The sequence below is a fragment of the Bos mutus genome, chromosome 11 (genome assembly GCF_027580195.1).
Source record: "Bos mutus isolate GX-2022 chromosome 11, NWIPB_WYAK_1.1, whole genome shotgun sequence".
Classification (NCBI taxonomy): Eukaryota; Metazoa; Chordata; class Mammalia; order Artiodactyla; family Bovidae; genus Bos; species Bos mutus.
Genome location: NC_091627.1, coordinates 38,885,381 through 38,904,523, shown reverse-complemented (window position 1 = coordinate 38,904,523; position 19,143 = coordinate 38,885,381). Strand labels below are relative to the sequence as shown.

General features: G+C 43.0%; 1 protein-coding gene across 15 annotated transcripts in view; it reads right to left on the bottom strand.

Annotated features, from left to right (window-relative positions):
• The window catches only part of AAK1 (AP2 associated kinase 1), a 170,141-nt gene that overhangs the window by 50,502 nt on the left and 100,496 nt on the right, over nucleotides 1–19,143 (bottom strand). For all 15 annotated transcript variants that reach the window (XM_070379341.1, XM_070379342.1, XM_070379329.1 and 12 more), the window contains exons 6-12: nucleotides 14,465–14,586; nucleotides 13,060–13,141; nucleotides 12,428–12,560; nucleotides 9,375–9,478; nucleotides 7,624–7,703; nucleotides 3,114–3,268; nucleotides 1,395–1,684 (exon numbers count right to left, since the gene is read on the bottom strand). In XM_070379341.1, coding sequence (XP_070235442.1) covers nucleotides 1,395–1,684; nucleotides 3,114–3,268; nucleotides 7,624–7,703; nucleotides 9,375–9,478; nucleotides 12,428–12,560; nucleotides 13,060–13,141; nucleotides 14,465–14,586 — 966 coding nt within the window. The remainder of the gene's footprint in view (nucleotides 1–1,394; nucleotides 1,685–3,113; nucleotides 3,269–7,623; nucleotides 7,704–9,374; nucleotides 9,479–12,427; nucleotides 12,561–13,059; nucleotides 13,142–14,464; nucleotides 14,587–19,143) is intronic.

Below are 19,143 nucleotides of genomic sequence, written 5' to 3'. Positions count from 1 at the left end.
TGAAGATAAAATGCTAGAGTATCAGCACATTATAACCTCTAAGGAATTAAGGGACTTAGGAAACAAACTGAAGGCGAATATTAAGTGACTGGATCACACAAGACAACACCAAATACACTGATTGATCTTAATATTAATAAAATAGAGGACAACCAAACTGCAGTTCTGCTTTCCACAGTTTCAGTTACCCATGGTGATCAACGATATGAAAATATTAAATGGAAAATTCCAGAAATAAGCAATCCGTAAGTTTTAAATTGCATGCTGTTCTGGGCAGCGTGATGAAACCTTGCACCATCCCTTGCACCTGCCTAGGATCTCCAACCATTGACATCATCTGCTCCAGACACCCAACCATCAACATGGCTCCATGATCCAGGATCCCCTGAAGCATATGATCCTCCCTCTGACCCATGGTTGGAAGATCAACAGTAGCCTAAAGTTATGTCACAAAGTCCATGTCATTCACCTTACTTCACATCATCAAGTAGGCAAGAATATTTTGAGAGAGACTACATTCACATACTTTTTATTACAGTATATTATATTGCTATATTTTATTATTAGCTGTTACATTAATCTCTTACTGTGCCTAACTTATAAATTAAACATTGTCATAGGTATGTATGTATAGGAAAAAACATATTATATATTGGGCTGGTACTAGCTATGGTTTCAGGCATCCACTGCAGGTCTTAGAACGTATCCCCCACAGATAAGGTGAGACTACTGTATGTCTCCTGATGTGATGTAACCCGAAGAACAAAGAACTATCATCCTGAAGCAAGTATTGAGAGGCCTCAAGAAATTACCAGTTTACACAGGCGGTGGTGGGACATATTAAACAGCACCATGGGGCTGCTATCCACCAAATTCAGGATGTGGGAAATTCCACAGGACAAATGACCCAGGTTCTTAAAAAAAAAAAGGGGGGGAGGGGGGCTAAAGGAGGAAAAAAAAGAAGAGAAAGGCACCTATAGATAAAAGGGGACATAAAAATGTATGATTAAAAAACGTGAAAAAATATACAAACCAATTTAAATTAAGACACATCAGAAAGAATTAAACACTACTGGATGATAAGAAATAGCTGTTTTTTTGGCTCAGTTTGAGAACAGTGTCATGTCAGGAAAAAAGAATCAAAATTGAGCCCTGAAAAACCAGCTCTCTTGCTGAGGGTCCTCAACAAGGTGCAGAATTCCCCATGGCCTGAGAAGAAGAGTGGGAGAGGTGCGAGTGATTCAGCGAGGGCTCCACTATATCAGGCTTCAGTGTCTACCTGTGTGTGACAACGGTTTGTCATGGCTCTGTCTTTCCAGGGCTTCTCAAGGAAGACCCCTGTGCCTAGTGGACCTTGTCACAGATCAAAGTGAGGGTCAGATTTACCACCTTACCTGTGGAGCCTGGGCCTGCTGTTGTGGCTGCTGGTAGAACGTGCCCGCTGGCTGCTGTGCGGGCGGCGCTGTCTGCTGCTGCTGCTGCTGCTTGAGGAAGAGTTGCTGCTGGTGCTGGGGCGTGGCCTGGGCCTGGGTGGGCAGAGCCTGGGCCGGCGCGGAAGGCGGCTGCTGTGAGGTGGGCGGAGCCTGAGGCTGCTTGGGCTGAGACTGTGGTAGGGGTTGACTGGGTGGGGGCTGGGTTTTTGGTTGAGGAACACTGGCTAAAAGACCAGGCTGATTGCTGGATCCTGCAAAGAGAATAAACTCCATATAAGGGCTCAAAACTTTGAAACTCTTGCCAAAGCAATAAAGAAGGGGTGATCTGTGGAAAGATAAATCCCATGACCCATGGGCTCCTCACTGTTCTTGCACCTGCAAGTCTCTTCCTTCTTGCCAAACAATGTGCCTCATATTTTTCAAAACACGGTTCATTAACAGGGTTCAAGACCTGTCTCCAGAAAGTCGTCCCTATTCGCCGTCCCATTTAGTTAATCACCCCTTTAGTCAGCACCCTGAAAATCTACATATTCAACTGGCCTTTGATGCGACCATACATAAACACAATCTTTGTCAGCCTGCTGCAGCACAAAAGCATTCTTTGCTGGTTTACATGTATGTTTCACAACCCCAGTCTGCATGTCTGATTGTTAGTAAAGCAGCTTCCTGGAGAGTGATAGCTGTGTTCAGTTACTTATAATCTGGATCAATCCTCTTCACAAAAATAAACTCAGTCAGCTCATCAGAAACAGAATGTCAAAACATGAAGAGGTGAGAGATACCTCAAGAGACACAGCATTAAAGAAATAATTCGTCCGTGTCAAAAAAAAGTTTTGTTTTTTTTTAAAAATATGAAGTACATGAAATAGAGAGGCAGGTATGGGATGAATGGACCACGGGCTTCCCAGGTGGTGCTAGTAGTAAAGAACCCACCTGCCAATGCAGGAGATGTAAGATGGCTCAATCCCATAAAATCAGGGCCAAGACTAGAAAAAGTAGAGATAACAGGCTTCAGTGGCCTTGGAGATCCACTGGAGAACTCAGTGAGAGCCTTCCCTTTTGCTGGTCACTTAACGTACAATTTCAATGGCAGCTCACCTCTTGTTCCTCAAGGAAAACCTTTATTCCTTTTTAAAAAAAAAAAAATTCTTTTTTGATGTGAACTATTTTTAAAGTCTTTATTGAATGTGTTATAATATTATTACTGTTTTATGTTCTGGATTTTTGGCTGCAAGGCATATGGAATCTTAGCTCCCTGGCCAAGAATCAAACTTGTAGGCACTCCCTACATTGGAAGGTGAAGTCTTAACCAGTGGACCACCAGGAAAGTCCCAAAGTGTAAAAGTGAAAAGTGTTAGTTGATCAGTCGTGTCCAACTCTTTGCGATCCCATGGACTATAGCCCTTGGGGGTCCTCTGTCCATTGAATTCTTCAGGCATGAATACTGGAGTGGGTAGCCATTCCCTTCTCCAGGGGATCGTCCCAACTCAGGGATCAAACCCAGGTCTCCCATATTGCAGGCAGATTCTTTACAGTCTAAGCCACCAGGGAAGTCCCAAGGAAAACCATTATTCTTTATGTGCCTCTAGATTTCATTCCAGGAAAAACCAGGTTTCCCAAGGCTTCTCTGTCCAGGATAACAGAGAGGTGTTCCACGTTTCAAACAGTCTTGTCACTGACCTGCGGCCTGAGGCGGGGGCTGAACTGTGGCCCTCTTCCGAGGGGTCAGGGCTGGTTGGATGGGGAGGATTCCTGGGTTGGGCTGAGTCTGCCCAGCTTTAGGCCTCTGGCGGGGTGCAATTGACGTCTCTGTAGTGGGAATGGGATCTGTCAGTCTAGAAAAAGAAAAGGAGGGGAAAAAAAGAAGATTCCAGTTAAAGTATGGGAAAATGGAGAAGGGGTAGACAGAGTATATAATGGATAAGCTTTCATCTCCACATTTACCGAAACCACCCAGATTCACTTAATTGACATTTCCCAAAGGATATTTCACAGGATGTTATATTACTATGTGTTATGGAAAAAAAAAAGTGGGCAAATAAGTTTTAACATATTGATCAAAATACACCAAGCAGATTTCTGACTAGCAGAACATTTATGTGTGAATGTGCATAGAAAACCTCAAAGAGACCATTATATAGAATGCAGTGTTTCTCAAAGCTTTTTTGATCTTGGGACCATCTTGCCTAATAGTTAACCAGAAGTTCCTAGAATATACTTTGGTGATGATGCAAAAAGGGGTTTAAAGTAGGTGGTTTTCAGATGCAGAGGGACTCAAAATTGATTAGCACTAGCTGTCAAAATGGTCTCTTGATAATAAAAAGCATCAACTGAGTTAATCCAATAAGGCAACTAAAAGGAACAAGTAAGTAACTCAAGACACAGGATGTGGGGAGTCTGACAGGAGCTCCATTTCTTTCAGTACACATATTGCCTTTTTTCATAGTAACAACAATTTTTAGCTGGGCATAGGGTCACCCATAGTAAAAATCTCATTGCCCAGTCTCACATGTAATCAGGTATGGCCATGCATCTAAGTTCTGTTTATATCCCTAATGGGATATATACAGATTGTTATGGAGCAGTTTCTGGGAACTTTAAGAAACTCCATGCATGCTCTTTGTCTTTCTTCTTTGGCTATTCCTTGATCCTACTGCTTGGAAGAGGGATGGCCACAACTGCCATATCAGTCCATGAGGGCATGGCCACAACCACAAGGATGGTAGAGTGATGAGCTTAAAGCAGCCTGGGTACCTGACGGCTTTGTCTAACAGAACTCTGTACCAGCCCTGGACTACTTTGAGAGAGAGAGAAAAAAAATCTACCTTATATAAGCCACTGTCATTTGCACTTTCTGGAACTCACTGCCAGACCTAATCCAAGTAAGTACAGAGTGTGGTCAGCTTGCTCTCTGTAATAGTGCTGCCACTCAGGTGGTAGCTTCCTTTGATTCTGAGCAGTTCAGGCAGCTGGCTGCTACCTAACTCAGGTCACAGTGACTGTTCTTTGCAAATACACTTCTGGGAGTTATAGCCGAGATGAAGGCCAAAATAAACAAGCTTCGTGAATATTTCGAAAATATGTCTGGCACAGTCTCCATAAAATTCAAAATAGGAAGTCAGGCAGAGCTGGTTCTTCCTCATGACATACCTCCAAGACAGGTCCATTCCAGACCCTGAGGCTTTTCACTAGCTTCTTGCTTTCATGCTGGGGGCGGGGGGCAGAACTGGTAATAGAAAAGCTACCACACTGGGGGAGGCTATGATCTGGAGAAGGAATCAGGGAGGAAAACGGGATAGATGTTGGGGAAGAGGAGAAAGGGGTATGAAAGATCAAGTTCAGGGTGAGGGAGGTAAACAGGCTTCTGTAGAAAACCAAATGCCAAGAACTTCTGTATTGGCCTTCTAAGGGCAATATTTTTTACAATCAATGGAATCTGGAGTCAGAGAAAACTCTACTTGAACTCTCATGCTTGTGCACAGCCGCCAACTCTTTGCAACCCACCAGGCTCCTCTGACAACGGGACTTTTTTTTTTCTAGGCAAGAATGCTGGAATGGGTTGCTACCTCCTTCTCCAGGGGATCTTCCTGACCCAGGGATCGAACCTGTGTCTCCGAGCTCCCCACTAACTAACTGCAACAACAGGCTTGGCATCGAACCTCTTGGCCTGGGGTCCCTTATGTATACAGTGGTGTGTGTGTGCTAAGTTACTTCAGTTGTGTCGGACTCTTTGAGACCCCATGGACTGAAGCTTGCCAGGTCCCTCTCTCCAGCGGCTACTCCAGGCAAGAATACTGGGCTGCCATTTCCTCCTCCAGGCATACAGTGGAGACAATAATGCCTACATTATGAGGCAGATGTGAACACCAAATGTATCAACAACTGTAAAACCATTCCAGAAACTGAAGAGTGCTCAAAATGTCAGTTTGCATGGATCTCAATATGTTGTACGAAGATACAGTCTTGAAGACAGGAGATCTGGCTCTACACTGCCTTGTGTGATCCTGGGCAAACCACTGCGTGTGCAGAGGAGAAAGAGTGAGGATGCTGGAGCTGTGGGTCTTTCACTAACCACATACTGACTGATGACCTGGGCAACTGACGTATACGTCTCACTTTCCATATCTTCACTTGTAAAGTGAGACCAGCAACAACCTCACAGGTTTGTCTGAAGGGCTGAAGGTCACTTGACATATGTAAAGTACCCAGTATGGTATCTGGTGTATATGATGCCTCCATGAATAGGGCTACTTTAAAAATAAAGTTTGAAAGAAAAACCCACCTCTCAGCACTAGGGAGTGAATATGATCATGGAAATGAAATCATAGCATATTATATATTGGACAATGTAGACCCAAATCTCTTGGCTCTAAGATTTGCATATTCTTTCAGCATTACTGAGGTCATACAAAACAATAGTTTGGGCATCATGGAGTTTACAAAAGTTTGACAGTCACAGGTAGATTCGATGTTCATGTCTGCCTCATGATGTAGGTATCATGTTCTCCATTTTACACAACAGAGTACCACTCAAATGTCAGCGGGTGATAGAATTCTTACAAATGATTATGCTTTAGTGGGAACGGATCTCTGTGTAGCCTCTGTACATACCATACCTGAGCCGAGTACAAGATTACCATAAGACCAAAATCAGCCCCAAAAGCAACTCCCAAAAGTGAACATGGCAGACTCACTTAAGATATAAACAAACTGCAAACAAACATCATGGAAGCAGTTAGCTAAGTTTGTTAAAAACCAGTCTTATTATTTTACTACCACATCTGGAATAGCCCCAGGCATTTTATAAATGTTCAAGAATTTTTTAAAACATAGAAGTTTAAAAGATACTATTCTATTAAAATTCACACATCTCCACCTAGGGTGCTTTGTTTGTTTTTATATCATTTTATTCATTTTTGGCTGTGCTGGGTCTTCGTTGCTGCTTGGGCTTTCTCTAGTTGCAGCGAGCGAGGGCTATTCTTCATAGCGGAGCGCGGGCTTCTCACTGCACTGGCTTCTCTTGTTGCGGTTCATGGGCTCTAGGGCATGTGGGTTTCAGTAGTTGAGGCTCGCGGGCCCAAGAGCACAGGCTCAGGAGTTGTGGGTGCATGGGCTTAGTTGCTCCAAGGCATGTGGGATCTTCCTGGACCAGGGATCGAACCCATGTCTCCTGCTGATTTTTTACCACTGAGCCACCAGGGAAGTCCCAATAGGGTGCTTTGTTGATACAGTTTGTGCTAAGGTGCCTTGCCATGGGAGTGTGGTAGGAAAGTGGGATATAAACATTTTTCCAGACCACCATGAGAACCTGCCATTCGGAAGGCACGGCAGCCATGAGGATGTGCCTTGCAGATCTTCGACTACAAGGGTGTAAAAGACCAAGAACTGAAACTGAAATCCACTAGTGCTCTTGAAATCCACTGCACTGTGTGCTCTGAGGCCACGCTTCCCAGAGGCTGCTCTCAGCCTTCATGTCCTAGCCACAGGGTTATTAAGCCAGGCCCATTCCTACAAGACAGGGTTCCCCGATGATGCACCTTCCTTACATTGTATGGCAGGCAGTCCACGTCACTTCGAACCAATCTTCAACTCCCCATCTCTGGGTCACTCCCTCACTGTTGGGAGGCTCTCTGATGGCTCTGATGGCACCCTCTCTATTTTCTCTCACAGGGGCATTTCCCCTAATAAAATCTTAGCTTCTTAACTCTTCCCTTGGCCAGCTTCTTAGAATATGGATTAGTTAAGATCCACAGGCTTTTTTGCTCTTCACAACTCAAATGCTTTTGACCTGTCCTTGCCCAATGTGGCTAGAGCCACAGAAAGTAAGAATTCCTGGAGATTAAGGTGGTGGACCAGGCTATGCAAAGGCCAGGACATGAGTTTAGGACAGACTTGTACTAGAAATGTTTAAGATCTGCTGTTGCCCTGTTCTGAATTATCTGCACCTATTCCCATGCAAAGGGAACAGCCACAGGGCTCTTGATTCTCTTTCAGATGTAGATCACTGTATTTTATTGTATTCCAACTGGCAGTCCCAAAGAACAGTTTCTGCCTGGGGGAGACAGAGCTTCCTTTCCTGTTCTGTGCAGCCTCTGGCCCTGGCAGTGGAAGAATCAAGAAACACTAGGCGCCCTCCCCTACTACTGGAGCAACAAGCAGTAGGATACTTGCTCACTCAGGCATTTCTTACCTGGCCTTTGGCTGGGTCTTCTTTGCAGCTGCCTCACTGGCTTTCACTGGTTCAGGGAGCTTTGTAGGAATGGGAGAGTTCTAGAGAATTGAAAGAAAATTTTAAAAGGATATCACAGACTTTTTTAAAAAATTGAGATGTAACTGACATACACTCAATTAGCTTCAGGTATACAATAGCATTGATTTGATGTTTGCAAATATCACAAAATAATCACCACAATCTTTGTCTAGTTAATATCTATCATGTGGTTATAAATTTTTTTTTTCTGGTGATGAGAACTTTTAAGATTTACTCTCTTGGCAGCCTTCAAATGCAATACAGTATTATTAAGTAAGTATAGTCACCATGCTACACATTACATCCCCAGGACTTACTTATTTTATACCTGGAAGTCTGTCCCTTTTGACTCCCTTCTATTTTGGCCCACTTCCAAAACTTACTTTTTAAAAACAAGTTACCAATCTGAATGCTTGCAATTCTAATCCACGTTATTTAACATCATGAGTGAGAAAGTGAGACAGCAAAAGATATCATATCGTGTTAGGTTAGTGCTCAGTATCCCGTTTTAATCTGAGAAACCTGAACTATGGAAAACTGGTCATGAAAGTAGCTTTTAGGAGGCGCCTCCATTTCATTCAAGCTTTCGGGTGTGGGGGAGGGTGATTCTGCTAGGAAATTTCTCCTCATTTCTCTCCCACCTCACAAACATTCTTCTCCCAAGGGAAAGAGTAGCTTACTTGACTGATAAGACTGGGAGAGAAAAGGGAGCTAGCCTGGCCACCCTCCCCTCCCCTCCTTTATGAAAGAACATGTCCCTCAGGAATCAGGGACACTGCTCAGTCATGCAGAGCTAATGGTAGGGATGCTGACTGGTCAAGCCACACTCTCTGACTCAGTTTTATTCGTAATGAAACCAATATGCTGAGCTCCATCTGAATGATTCCCACGTCTGATTCCAAATGTGGCAGTGAAGGACAAGTGTTATTTATTAGCAGCTTCAAACCCTAGTAGTGACATCAGAAGTTCACCACTGGAGAAACTGGCAAGACAATTTCCAAGCAGAAATTACTTATTACAGCGTCTATTAGTAAAATACTCAACAAAGTTGGATCATACTATGACATGAGAAATATACCAAGTCTGTCAAAAGCATGCCTGCAAGCACTGTACTCAGAAAACTGAGTGTAGAGTTTAGGATGACTACGAGCAGAAAACCTTCTGATGGCTGCAAAGTGTGTGGGGAGGGTAGAAGAAAAGCGTGTGGGTTACAGACTGGTCAGCAACAGAAGCAACATCGGGAAAGCTCCACTACAACGAAGGAGCAAAGGGACAACAGGCTCACGTTCCACCAAGCGCAGGGGCGAGTCCAGGGCCTCGCCTTTGGAAAGCAGCCTGCCTAACCCCCTCTAGGTAAATACATGGGCCAGTGACTCTCAGGGAAGTATGACTGCTGACAGGGTAAGGCTGGTCAATCTTCACCCAAAGTGTTCAACTCAATTCCTAGGGTGCTTGGGTGTACGTGTGCTTAGATGTATGTATGTGTAATTGCCTCAGTTTTATAATTAAATTCTATGGGAAAGCTGGATTCTATTTAAAGCAACTGCTTCATAGTTAGCTTTGTTTGAATGCCCCTTACTAGAGAAAGCAAGGAACACTTACATTCATTTTAAACAGCTGACTATTACCCCAGGAACACTAAAGGACAATTCAATCATGTTTACTTCCCCTAAAAAGTACCTCTCACATACCTGTACATTTGGAATTGGGCATTCTTTCTTGAGTAGTTTAAATGAGAAGTAGGAAACCTGGTAAATATCCGGCCTTTTGTCAGGGTCTGGTTCCAACATGTACCCTAAGATAAACAGACATGAATTTGTTTAATGATACCCGAAGAGTTATTACATTAGCTAAGAGGCATAATTTCTCTATTACCAAAATTCTGTTGTTTTAAAATTACTTCTCAGAAAAGTCAGAGAGTGCAATTAGCCCTCTTCCTCCCCTCTCAGAAAGGGAAGCTCTGACTTTCCTAAAATTTTAAATATCCGCAAGAAAATAATGCTTTTGAATTGTAACAAAAATACTTTAAGTTCAAGTTCTGTGCACTGCACAACAGGGACTCAAGTTCTCAATGTGGAAGTTAACACATTCATCTTCTGGTTCCTAGGAAATTCTGGCCTCCTTCTTTCATACTGTCAGCTAAACAAATGATTGTTCTTGATAATTATAACCTAAACTCAGATTTCAAGAGTGTACTTATCATTCTTTTGTTGGAGGTATTAGCTGGTTTCCCATCTAAAAGAAACTGCAAGATAACAATACATCTCTACTTTTATCGTGATCTATAGATCATGTGTCTGTCTCCGGTCTTTTAAACTTCTGCCCTTTCTGACGCTGGAAAAATCCCCGGGGGAAAAAAAAATACTGAGAAGACACACACACACACACACACACACACACACACATACATACAAACAGTAATGTGAGGCAATGTATTGCTTAAGTAATCAAATGAATGGTTTGGACACTAAGTTGAGAAAAGACTGATGAGGCTGCATCCTGGTGAAGGGCTTTGCAGAAGAGGCAGGAGCTGAGCTGGTCCTTGAAGGCAGGAAAAAAATTTAGTGAGTCAAGGGAAACACAGAAAAAAAGAATTCCAGGTAAGAAAACAGTCTGAGAAAAAATGGACTGGGAGAAAGGCAAGAGAACACTTTGTTGCAAGGAACAGATGAGCCAAGAGGACAGGACAGAGGTTTCCTCATCAGAGAATAAAGGGAAATAAGGTGGGGAGAACGAAGCCAGAATATGCGGGACCATTGACAAGCACGAGGTTTAACTGAATAGGGACGTGATAGGGTGGCATTTTATAAGATTAATCTAATAGTGAAGAGTCCCTTGGACTGCAAGGAGATCCAACCAGTCCATTCTGAAGGAGATCAGCCCTGGGATTTCTTTGGAAGGAATGATGCTAAAGCTGAAACTCCAGTACTTTGGCCACCTCATGCGAAGAGTTGACTCATTGGAAAAGACTCTGATGCTGGGAGGGATGGGGGGCAGGAGGAGAAGGGGACGACAGAGGATGAGATGGCTGGATGGCATCACTGACTCGATGGACATGAGTCTGAGTGAACTCCGGGAGTTGGTGAGGGACAGGGAGGCCTGGCGTGCTGCGATTCATGGGGTCGCAAAGAGTCAGACACGACTGAACGACTGATCTGATCTGATCTGATCTGAGGGTGTGCTGGACAGACGGAAGAAGGGGAGAGGCTGGCCAGTTCACCAGTACATGCATGAGCTGACAAGGTTGGAATGTATTATGGTGGCAGTGATGAGAACAGAGAGAATGTCATGAAAACAGGAGAAACTTCAGAGAAAGCATTAATGCTACCACTTAGGAAATGACTGACTCTCTTTTTTTCTTGCTGGCCAGATCCAAAGAAAACGTCACATTTCAGTCATCTAGGCTTGGATGGTGACACCCCTGACAGAAACTGAAAAGCGGGGGAACCTTGTGTTGGAAGTGAAAGGGTATGCGGGGGGGAATGATGGAAATGTATGAGTGAGGGTGACAACGGACTCTTCCAAAGTTTGTAAAGTGAAATAGATCAGAGTGTAGGAAAGATGTCATATTATACACATTCATAGAGTTGTTTTTCCTAATACAAATTTGTTGCACAAAAGTAAAAAAAAAAATTTATCAAAAAATACTACCATTCTAGCAACAAATTTGGCCATTTTTTTGCATATTTCTTTCCAAGCTCATTTATAAAGCTGCCATTTTAGCACAGATATAATGCTTTACCCCCGAAAGCAATCCAACAACCATTAAATACCATACTCCATTTCTTCAAATATTGCCCCTACTTTTGTATTAATAAACAGAAGAGATTAATTGATAAAACTAGTATAACGGAACAGGTGGTCACTTAGAAGCTAAAACTATCTTAACTTGGGTACAATACCTATCCTTTTTGAGGTACTGTTTCCTTGTTTGTAAAATAGGGATAATTATATTTACTATATACGGTTTTAAGAATTAAATGAGGTACAAGTAGGCCTTTCACAAATGTCAGATGCTCCACTCACACTGGCTTCATCTGTTTTCTCCAGTGCATCCCCATTTAGGATTTACAGTCTGTGATTGTTAAATGTAGATACTGAACGTCTTGACCAAAGTAAAAATATAATAAAAATTTGTTACTTCAGCATTCCAGTACAAGGGTTTGAGTAAAGCTTACTTACTCTGCCATCTGATTAATGAACATTAGTTCATATGCTTACTATGAACGTACAAAAGAGTGAGGAATCTTAAAATCTTTTAAAACATTTAAATGCCTCTTATCGAAATCCAGTGATGAACCTAAATGAGAGGAAAAAACTAGTTCCACTGAGGTATAGTCTCAATTATGAATTCACTTCAGCCAATGCATTGCCATCATTTTAATTTGAGTTGCTTCCAGTTTTGCAAAGACGAATTTCTTATCACTTGATCTGAGTCAGCTGGACTCCTTTGGTACCGGAGCTTTCACACAGACTGCAAGAGAACAGAGCAATGTTCTGCAATGCTCAAAGCCCAGTAAGGATTTCTGCTTGGGTGGCCGGCCCAGGTGGGAAACCAAGTGGCAAAAAGACTCACAACTCTAACTCAACACCGTTACATGATCTTTGAGCAACCAATCATTATCAATTGATTTCTTTATTTTTCCATCCAACTTATCACTCATGGAATCTAACCCCTTTATCTTCCATTCCATTTCTAGAGATCAGAAGTAAAAATGTGAAACCAGAACCTTAAAATACTTACTAATTAGGCAGTGCATGTCTTGGGAATATCGAGAGTTATCAGGAATTGTGAAGTTTCCATCACAAATTGCCACTTGACTCTCCCCAAATGGCAAAGTGAAGTAACATAATTTATACAACAAACATCCGAGAGCCTGAAAAAATAAGAGAAGCAGAGTGCTATTAGAGGTTTATTTACCATAACTGAAAATGGGATTACTGAGAGATACTGGCACCATCCACATTTACTAGCCGATCTAAACACTAGGCATTATTAACCTATTTGAAACTTGAATTTAGAACCCAATATCACTATTTACCTGCCATTATTTCTACCATCATTACCCAATTGTGCTTCAAAAGAGAACAAGTATTCAGCTGGTTCTGCCCTTAAGAACTAGTAACACATGTGAAGACCACCTAAGTAATGGGCAGGTGACCTGAATAACTTTCCCAGAGGTCTGAAGTCATTGTCTTTGACAGGCTTCAAGAAGCAGTGGCTGATCACCTCGAGGCAAGAATAACCCTGAGGGGTAAGTAGACAGGGATGCGGTACAGTGGCTTCTCTGGCTAAGGCACTGTCTGGATTAGGCTGGGGAGTTTACAGCCAAGACTACTGACATCTGAGATGCAGATAGCTTTGTTGACACCTACCCAAATGTCTGCCTTCGTCGTGATGACCTTGCCACTGTACAGGTTGACCATCTCTGGTGCGCGATAGGACAGCGTTGTGTACCTACAATCAAGAGATTCATTTTTTTGTTAAATATGTCAATGCTATAATTAAAAACCAGGGGTAGCAGAATTACTTTTTAAAGAATATATGTATCAGTACAGTCAAGTTCCCTGGGAGCACTCAGGAGAAGAGAGGACGGGACGTTAGTGCTGGTGGGATGAAGAGCTGTCCTTGGCACACACCACACCCTTGAAGTGCCATCCTCTCACTCTAAGAGCAGGTGGACGCAGACACTAAGGCTTTAAATAAACCCTAAAAGCAACTTTCCATGGGTCCTTAAATAACAAAATTGTCTCCTATAAATCCTTATTGTCTGACACTATATTTGGCTGGTTTGTTTTTTAAAATATACAGTAATCCCCTAAGATGCGGCTCGACACAGAGATGTGACGCTGGCTGGGACACTCAGGATAGAAAATGGGCCCTGGCTAGGCAGGAAGTGGGCCCGGAGCTGGATGGGTCTTTGCTGATGGAATAGGGCTGAGACAACAGCTTTTCTCTCTTCTCTGGCTCAAGAAAAGAGAAGTAGAAGTTCATCTTCAAAGTGAGAGTTAGTGTTACCAAGCCTGCAATTTGTGCTGCTTGAGCCTCTAGAGCCCAGAGGGCTCTGTGGCTTAGATGCCCACCAGGGCCTTGGACCAGAAGCCCTCCTGCCCCAGGCTGGGTTGCCAAGGGTGAAGCAGGAAAGGATCAGGATATGGGCGCACTCTACACTGCTGATTTTTAGCAGTAACAGTCAGCGCTGCTGCCTCTGAAAAATTTAACACTCTGGACAACAGGGGAAAACAGCCCAGGTTCTTACTGGAGTAACAAATCTAAACAAGCTGTTTCTCATGTAAGTCAGTGATTCAATGTCTGTAGAGACTTTAATAGCCCTGCTCACCATTAATTCCACTAAATTGCAGGTTAGCTCCTTATGAGCAGGAAAAAATATACAGCAATTTAGGGTTCAGTAAAAAGCACAACCGACTGACTGGTAATGTCACAGCTGCTGTGATCCCACTGAAAGACATCACAGTACTTCCATGGTGTGTGAACCTTTTTAAGGGCTCTGGGATAAAAATCAAAAGATCTATGTACCACAGGACCATTGATAAAGTGCTATAAAATTCCTTCGTTTTAGTCCACCGATCAATGATTGTGAATCCCCTCCCTATCCTCCACCTAAAAATCAAGCAACCCAACTGCTAATATGATGTTCTGAAATGAGGGACAACTGACTGGCACCACTGTCTTTTCACCATGACCCTCTCAATCATAAGCTGAAAGTAAAACTGTTGATCTGATAAGGGATAAAACTCCGAGAAAGGAGGAAAAGCTTACTTCTTAATCTCATCTTCTACTGCATTGACTCCTTCTGTTTGTGGATTCTGGAATTTGTTGGTAGCACTTCCAAAGTCACACAGGACATAGTGGCCTCGGTCATGCAAGAGAATATTCTCAACCTGAAAAACATTGTGCAACCGCCCATTCCAAGATATTGTTTAATACTGGTTTGAAAATTTGGTGTACATTACACATAAAGGTTTTATTTCTGATAATCTCATCAACATGCATAGGAAAGTTATTCTCCTCCAAGTATATCAACAGGGGTCATTCCAAGTGAAATAAAAAGAGATGCACAGTAACAGAGGAAAATGAGAGTGGGGAGCGGAGTGCTGAAGAGGAAATTCCACAGTGGGAAAGCCAAGAGTTCCATTTTTCTGGATTTCTAGCCACACTTCTCACCTCTGCAGAAACAGCCCTCCTACAGTACTTTCAAGACCGTATCTTTTCTCCTGCCTTTTTTTCAGTCTAGAATGCTTCCGATGATCACCAGCTCCTTACCCAGCTATCAAAATCCCATTCATCTTTCAAAAGTGAAAGGGAAACTGTTAGTTGCTCAGTCATGTTCGACTCTTTGCAACCCCAAGGACTAAAAACCCGCCCAGCTTCTCTGTCCATGGGATTCTCCAGGCAAGAATATGGGAGTTGGTAGCAATCCCCTTCTCCAGGGGATCTTCCCAACCCAAGGATTGAACCTGGGTCTCCCACACTGCAGACAGATTGTTTACTGTCTGAACCACTCTAGTTCAAATGCCACTTCTTCCTTGAAGCCGTCCTCAGAAAAATGTCACCCTTTCCCTACATTCCTTCAGTACTTGGTTCTTCCTGATATCAGTGATTTCACTTAGACCTTCTAAACATACATATCAATTTGTTTACCATGGTAGGTAAGGATTTTCTGAATTAATAAATATTTGCTATATTTTAGTTATTTCTCAAAGTGATTAAAGGCCTGTGGGCAAATGCACAGTTCTCCTGTGAAAGTACCATCCTTCTATTTTTGTAGATGTATTCTCTGGGCAGTGAGTTAGGAGTTCTGGGTAGGAGGGAGCTTCCAAAGACCAGAACCTAGAGAAATTCTTGGTGTCAAAGGATTCTGCCAAAGATATAACAATTTCTAAACATGGGCACTACCGTACTCAAGATGCATTAATTTTTGGCAGAGGTGAATTGAGCTCACTGGTGTGCTGGAGGACAGACCTGGCTATGTGTGGGCAGTAAAATGGTAGCCAAAAAATCTTGTTAGATCAATAAGTCCGTGGCCTCCATTGTCTTTTGTCTTCAGCCTTCCAAAGACTGATCACCTTTGGAAAACAAAGGTAAGAGTAGACTAGAAGCTCCTTAAGGACAAGCACAGATATTTGTCATCTTCTCTACCAATGCCTAACATGATGCTTGGAATAGAAAATGTTTGTTGAATGGAATAAAGTGAAAAAGAGAAATACATATGACACACTGTGTGTGTGTGTGTGTGTGTGTGTGTGAGAGAGAGAGAGAGAGAGAGAGAGAGAGAGAGAGAGAAGCTGTCGGAAATAAGACAGGAGCCACCAAATACCCAGGCCCCGACTACTAGTGGTTCTTTTAAAAATATCTTCCCAACTATGATGTCTCCTGTTTCTATACTTTAATTTTTCTAGGATTATAGATTATAAAAATTATAGTCTACATTGTATAAATATAATACCTAAAGTCTTTAAAAACTGACTCTATAGTTTATTATTCCTTATTCCAACTGAGTGTCACTCACGATATATTATTGTGAGAGGCTCTGCCACTGTTGCTGTTGATTCGTGCTCCTCAGAATTCGTCTGTGGGAAGCCTTAAGAGGCCTGAGTTTAGGTCTATTATTCTTCCAGGAATAACCTACTTATGCACCTGGGGCACTAATAACCTACAATCACTTCACAAAATTGTAGGCGCTACAGTTTTGACCTTGGGGTTTTAGCCCTTCAGGCAGTGTGAACTATGACCATAAACTTGGGCGGATATGCTGTTGTGGTTAAGAATTCTTAGGAGAGACTTGTTCCCCAAAGACAAGACTGAATCAGGCAAATATTTCTACCATCTACAGCTTTTTATAATGCTCATCAGTTTAATCTATTTACACAAAGTGAAACAGTCAAGCTATCCTGAACGCATACTCACTTCAGGAATCTAAAGTAACTCCAACAAGGCAACACTAATATTTCCAGTGGAATTTAGAGATTTTAAAAAGAATAGCTACTATTTACTGACTGACTGTCTCATCGCTTTACATGGATTATCTCATTCAATCCTTACAGTAACAATATAACAATAATCCCCGTTATACAGACAGAGAAAGTGAGGCTCACAGTGATTAAGCAAGGAAGTGCACCTAGGCAATCCAACTCTAGAGAAGGACAGGTAATTGCCTTTCTGCCAGGGCAGGGGGCAGAATAATTACCCAAAGCCCCCCATTCCCACCCTCCTACCTGGTAGGGATGACTACACTCACCCAGTGTCCTGGCTACAAGCATAAGGACAGGGGTTTCTTAATTCTTTAAGCTCAGAAATGCCCCTATAATAGGAATCCAGTCAATGAGGAACCAAATGTCCAAACAATACTCAGGCTGATTTGCTCAATGTCTCCTAAGCATTTCCTACAATGACTAGTTTATCTTTTTATTCAATTGCTCCCTCTCTGCTAGTCAACTCCTAGCCATTCTTCAAGGCCTTGCTCAAGTCATAACTCCTCAGGAAAACATTCCCTGGCCACCCTACAAAAATCTACAGAACTTGCTACGGCTAGAAAGGATTGACAAAGTGAGACCTGGCCAAACCAAGCAATGCCCATAGGTTACCTGGCCTCTTGTCTATGGCTGTTGTTTTGCTCCAACAGCAGAGTCAAGCAGTTGAGACAGAGCCTATACAGCTGACAAGCCTCAAATATTTATTCTTTGGCCCTTTGAAGAGAAATTGCCACCTCTGGTCTTTACACACATAAGGGACCTCTAACTCCTTTATTCACTGTCAGCAACAACCCTCCTTGTTGGCCTCTGCCACCCTACAGGGATCATGTGAAACCATGTTTCTCCCATTGGATATGAGTAGTCCCTTCCCAAATCAGATGCTATACTTCTAATCCTAGAATATACAATCTAGAAAATTGAAAAGCCAACTCATATCAAAACACAAACAAGGTCATTCTAGGGACCAAAATCTCTGTTGGGAAAGGGAAGAAAACTGAGTAGGCAAGGGACAGAATAAAGATGATGCACAATGAGGCTTTGTTTTTGTTTTCTACCCAGACCTTAAAAACTTGGTTTATATTTCTGGTTAGTTTGACTGATAGAACTCAGGAATTATGCTACATTTAACCTGGTCCCCACCCTGCCTTCCTCCTTCCCACAAAGATACCACTGTACAGAACTATATTCATAGGAAAACCAGAAGAAATTAACGGTGTGTTCAAAAACAGACAAGAGAACCAGAGATATCAATGGAGTGAAAGCCTGAGAAATATCAAAGAACTATCGATGCAGATGAGAAAAGTAATCCCTGCTTTGGCCACCGTGAAATTCTGTGGGGAGGATCAGGTGAGATTACAGAGGTGAAATCGCCTGGCAGCAGCCACAGCTCCGCCCCCTCGCCATCTGTCCCTGTGACCTGTGACACTAGTTAGTGACAACCTCCAAGCTCAGGCGGCTGCTGCCCTCCATCAGCAACAGCACCGTCACTAACAAAACACTTAGCACAGAGCACAATGTGTGGCAACCACACTGGACTTGGGGTTCAGAAGACCTCGGGGACGATTTTAGATGTTTGGCCTTGAATAAACCTTTAAACCTCTTTGGGCAGATTTCTTATCTGTAAAGTAAAGCTGGTAATAATTCTATTACTGTTCTTATGAAACAAGGAAGAGAATGACCATGAAAGCACACTGCAAGTCTCCCTGGACACATGTAAGATCATTCCTTTATTAGAGAAATACATTTGAACTCCTACTACCGCCTATTATGTGCCAAGTACTTTTCTAAGTTCCACAAATAAGGCTGTGACTGGAGCTTAGGGTCCAGCTGATGATTTAAAAAAAAAAAAGTATATTTGCCTGGTACTGATAAACATTGTGGGGAAAAAAAACCCCAGCAGGTTAAATATATGTCAGTTAAGACGGATGCCACTGTAAACAGCACATTTAGGAAAGGTCACTCTGGTGAGGGGAGCCACCATGAACAATCTGGGGGATGAGCATTCTCATTAGAGACCAGCCAGCAGGAAGGCACGGTGGTAAGAGCACCTGTAGGGAGACTGAAGGAGACCGAAGCAGAGACAGGCCTCTGTGGCTGGGGCAGCACAGTCCTAGGGATTGGAAACTAAAAACGTGGGACCGGGCACACTATGGGCTAGCACTCTCAAGAATGAGGAGACGAGATAATGCTGGGCCTTGGAGAAAGGGCAAGACGCAGGTTAAGTGGAACCAAGAACAAGAAGGCATGGGGGGTGAGAGTAATACAATGGTGTCAGCAACTAGTAGCACTTAACATGTGGGGCCCAACCCTGCCCCACGTACTTCCTGACATTCTTCCAAGGCCTCACTGTCCCACTTGATACGTGGGAGAACGGAGTGCAGGCAGAGGTCACAAGGCTGTGGGGGCAAGATTTGGGCTCAGGCCGCCACACCGCCGGGACTGCACCCTCCCCGGCTGCACTCATGT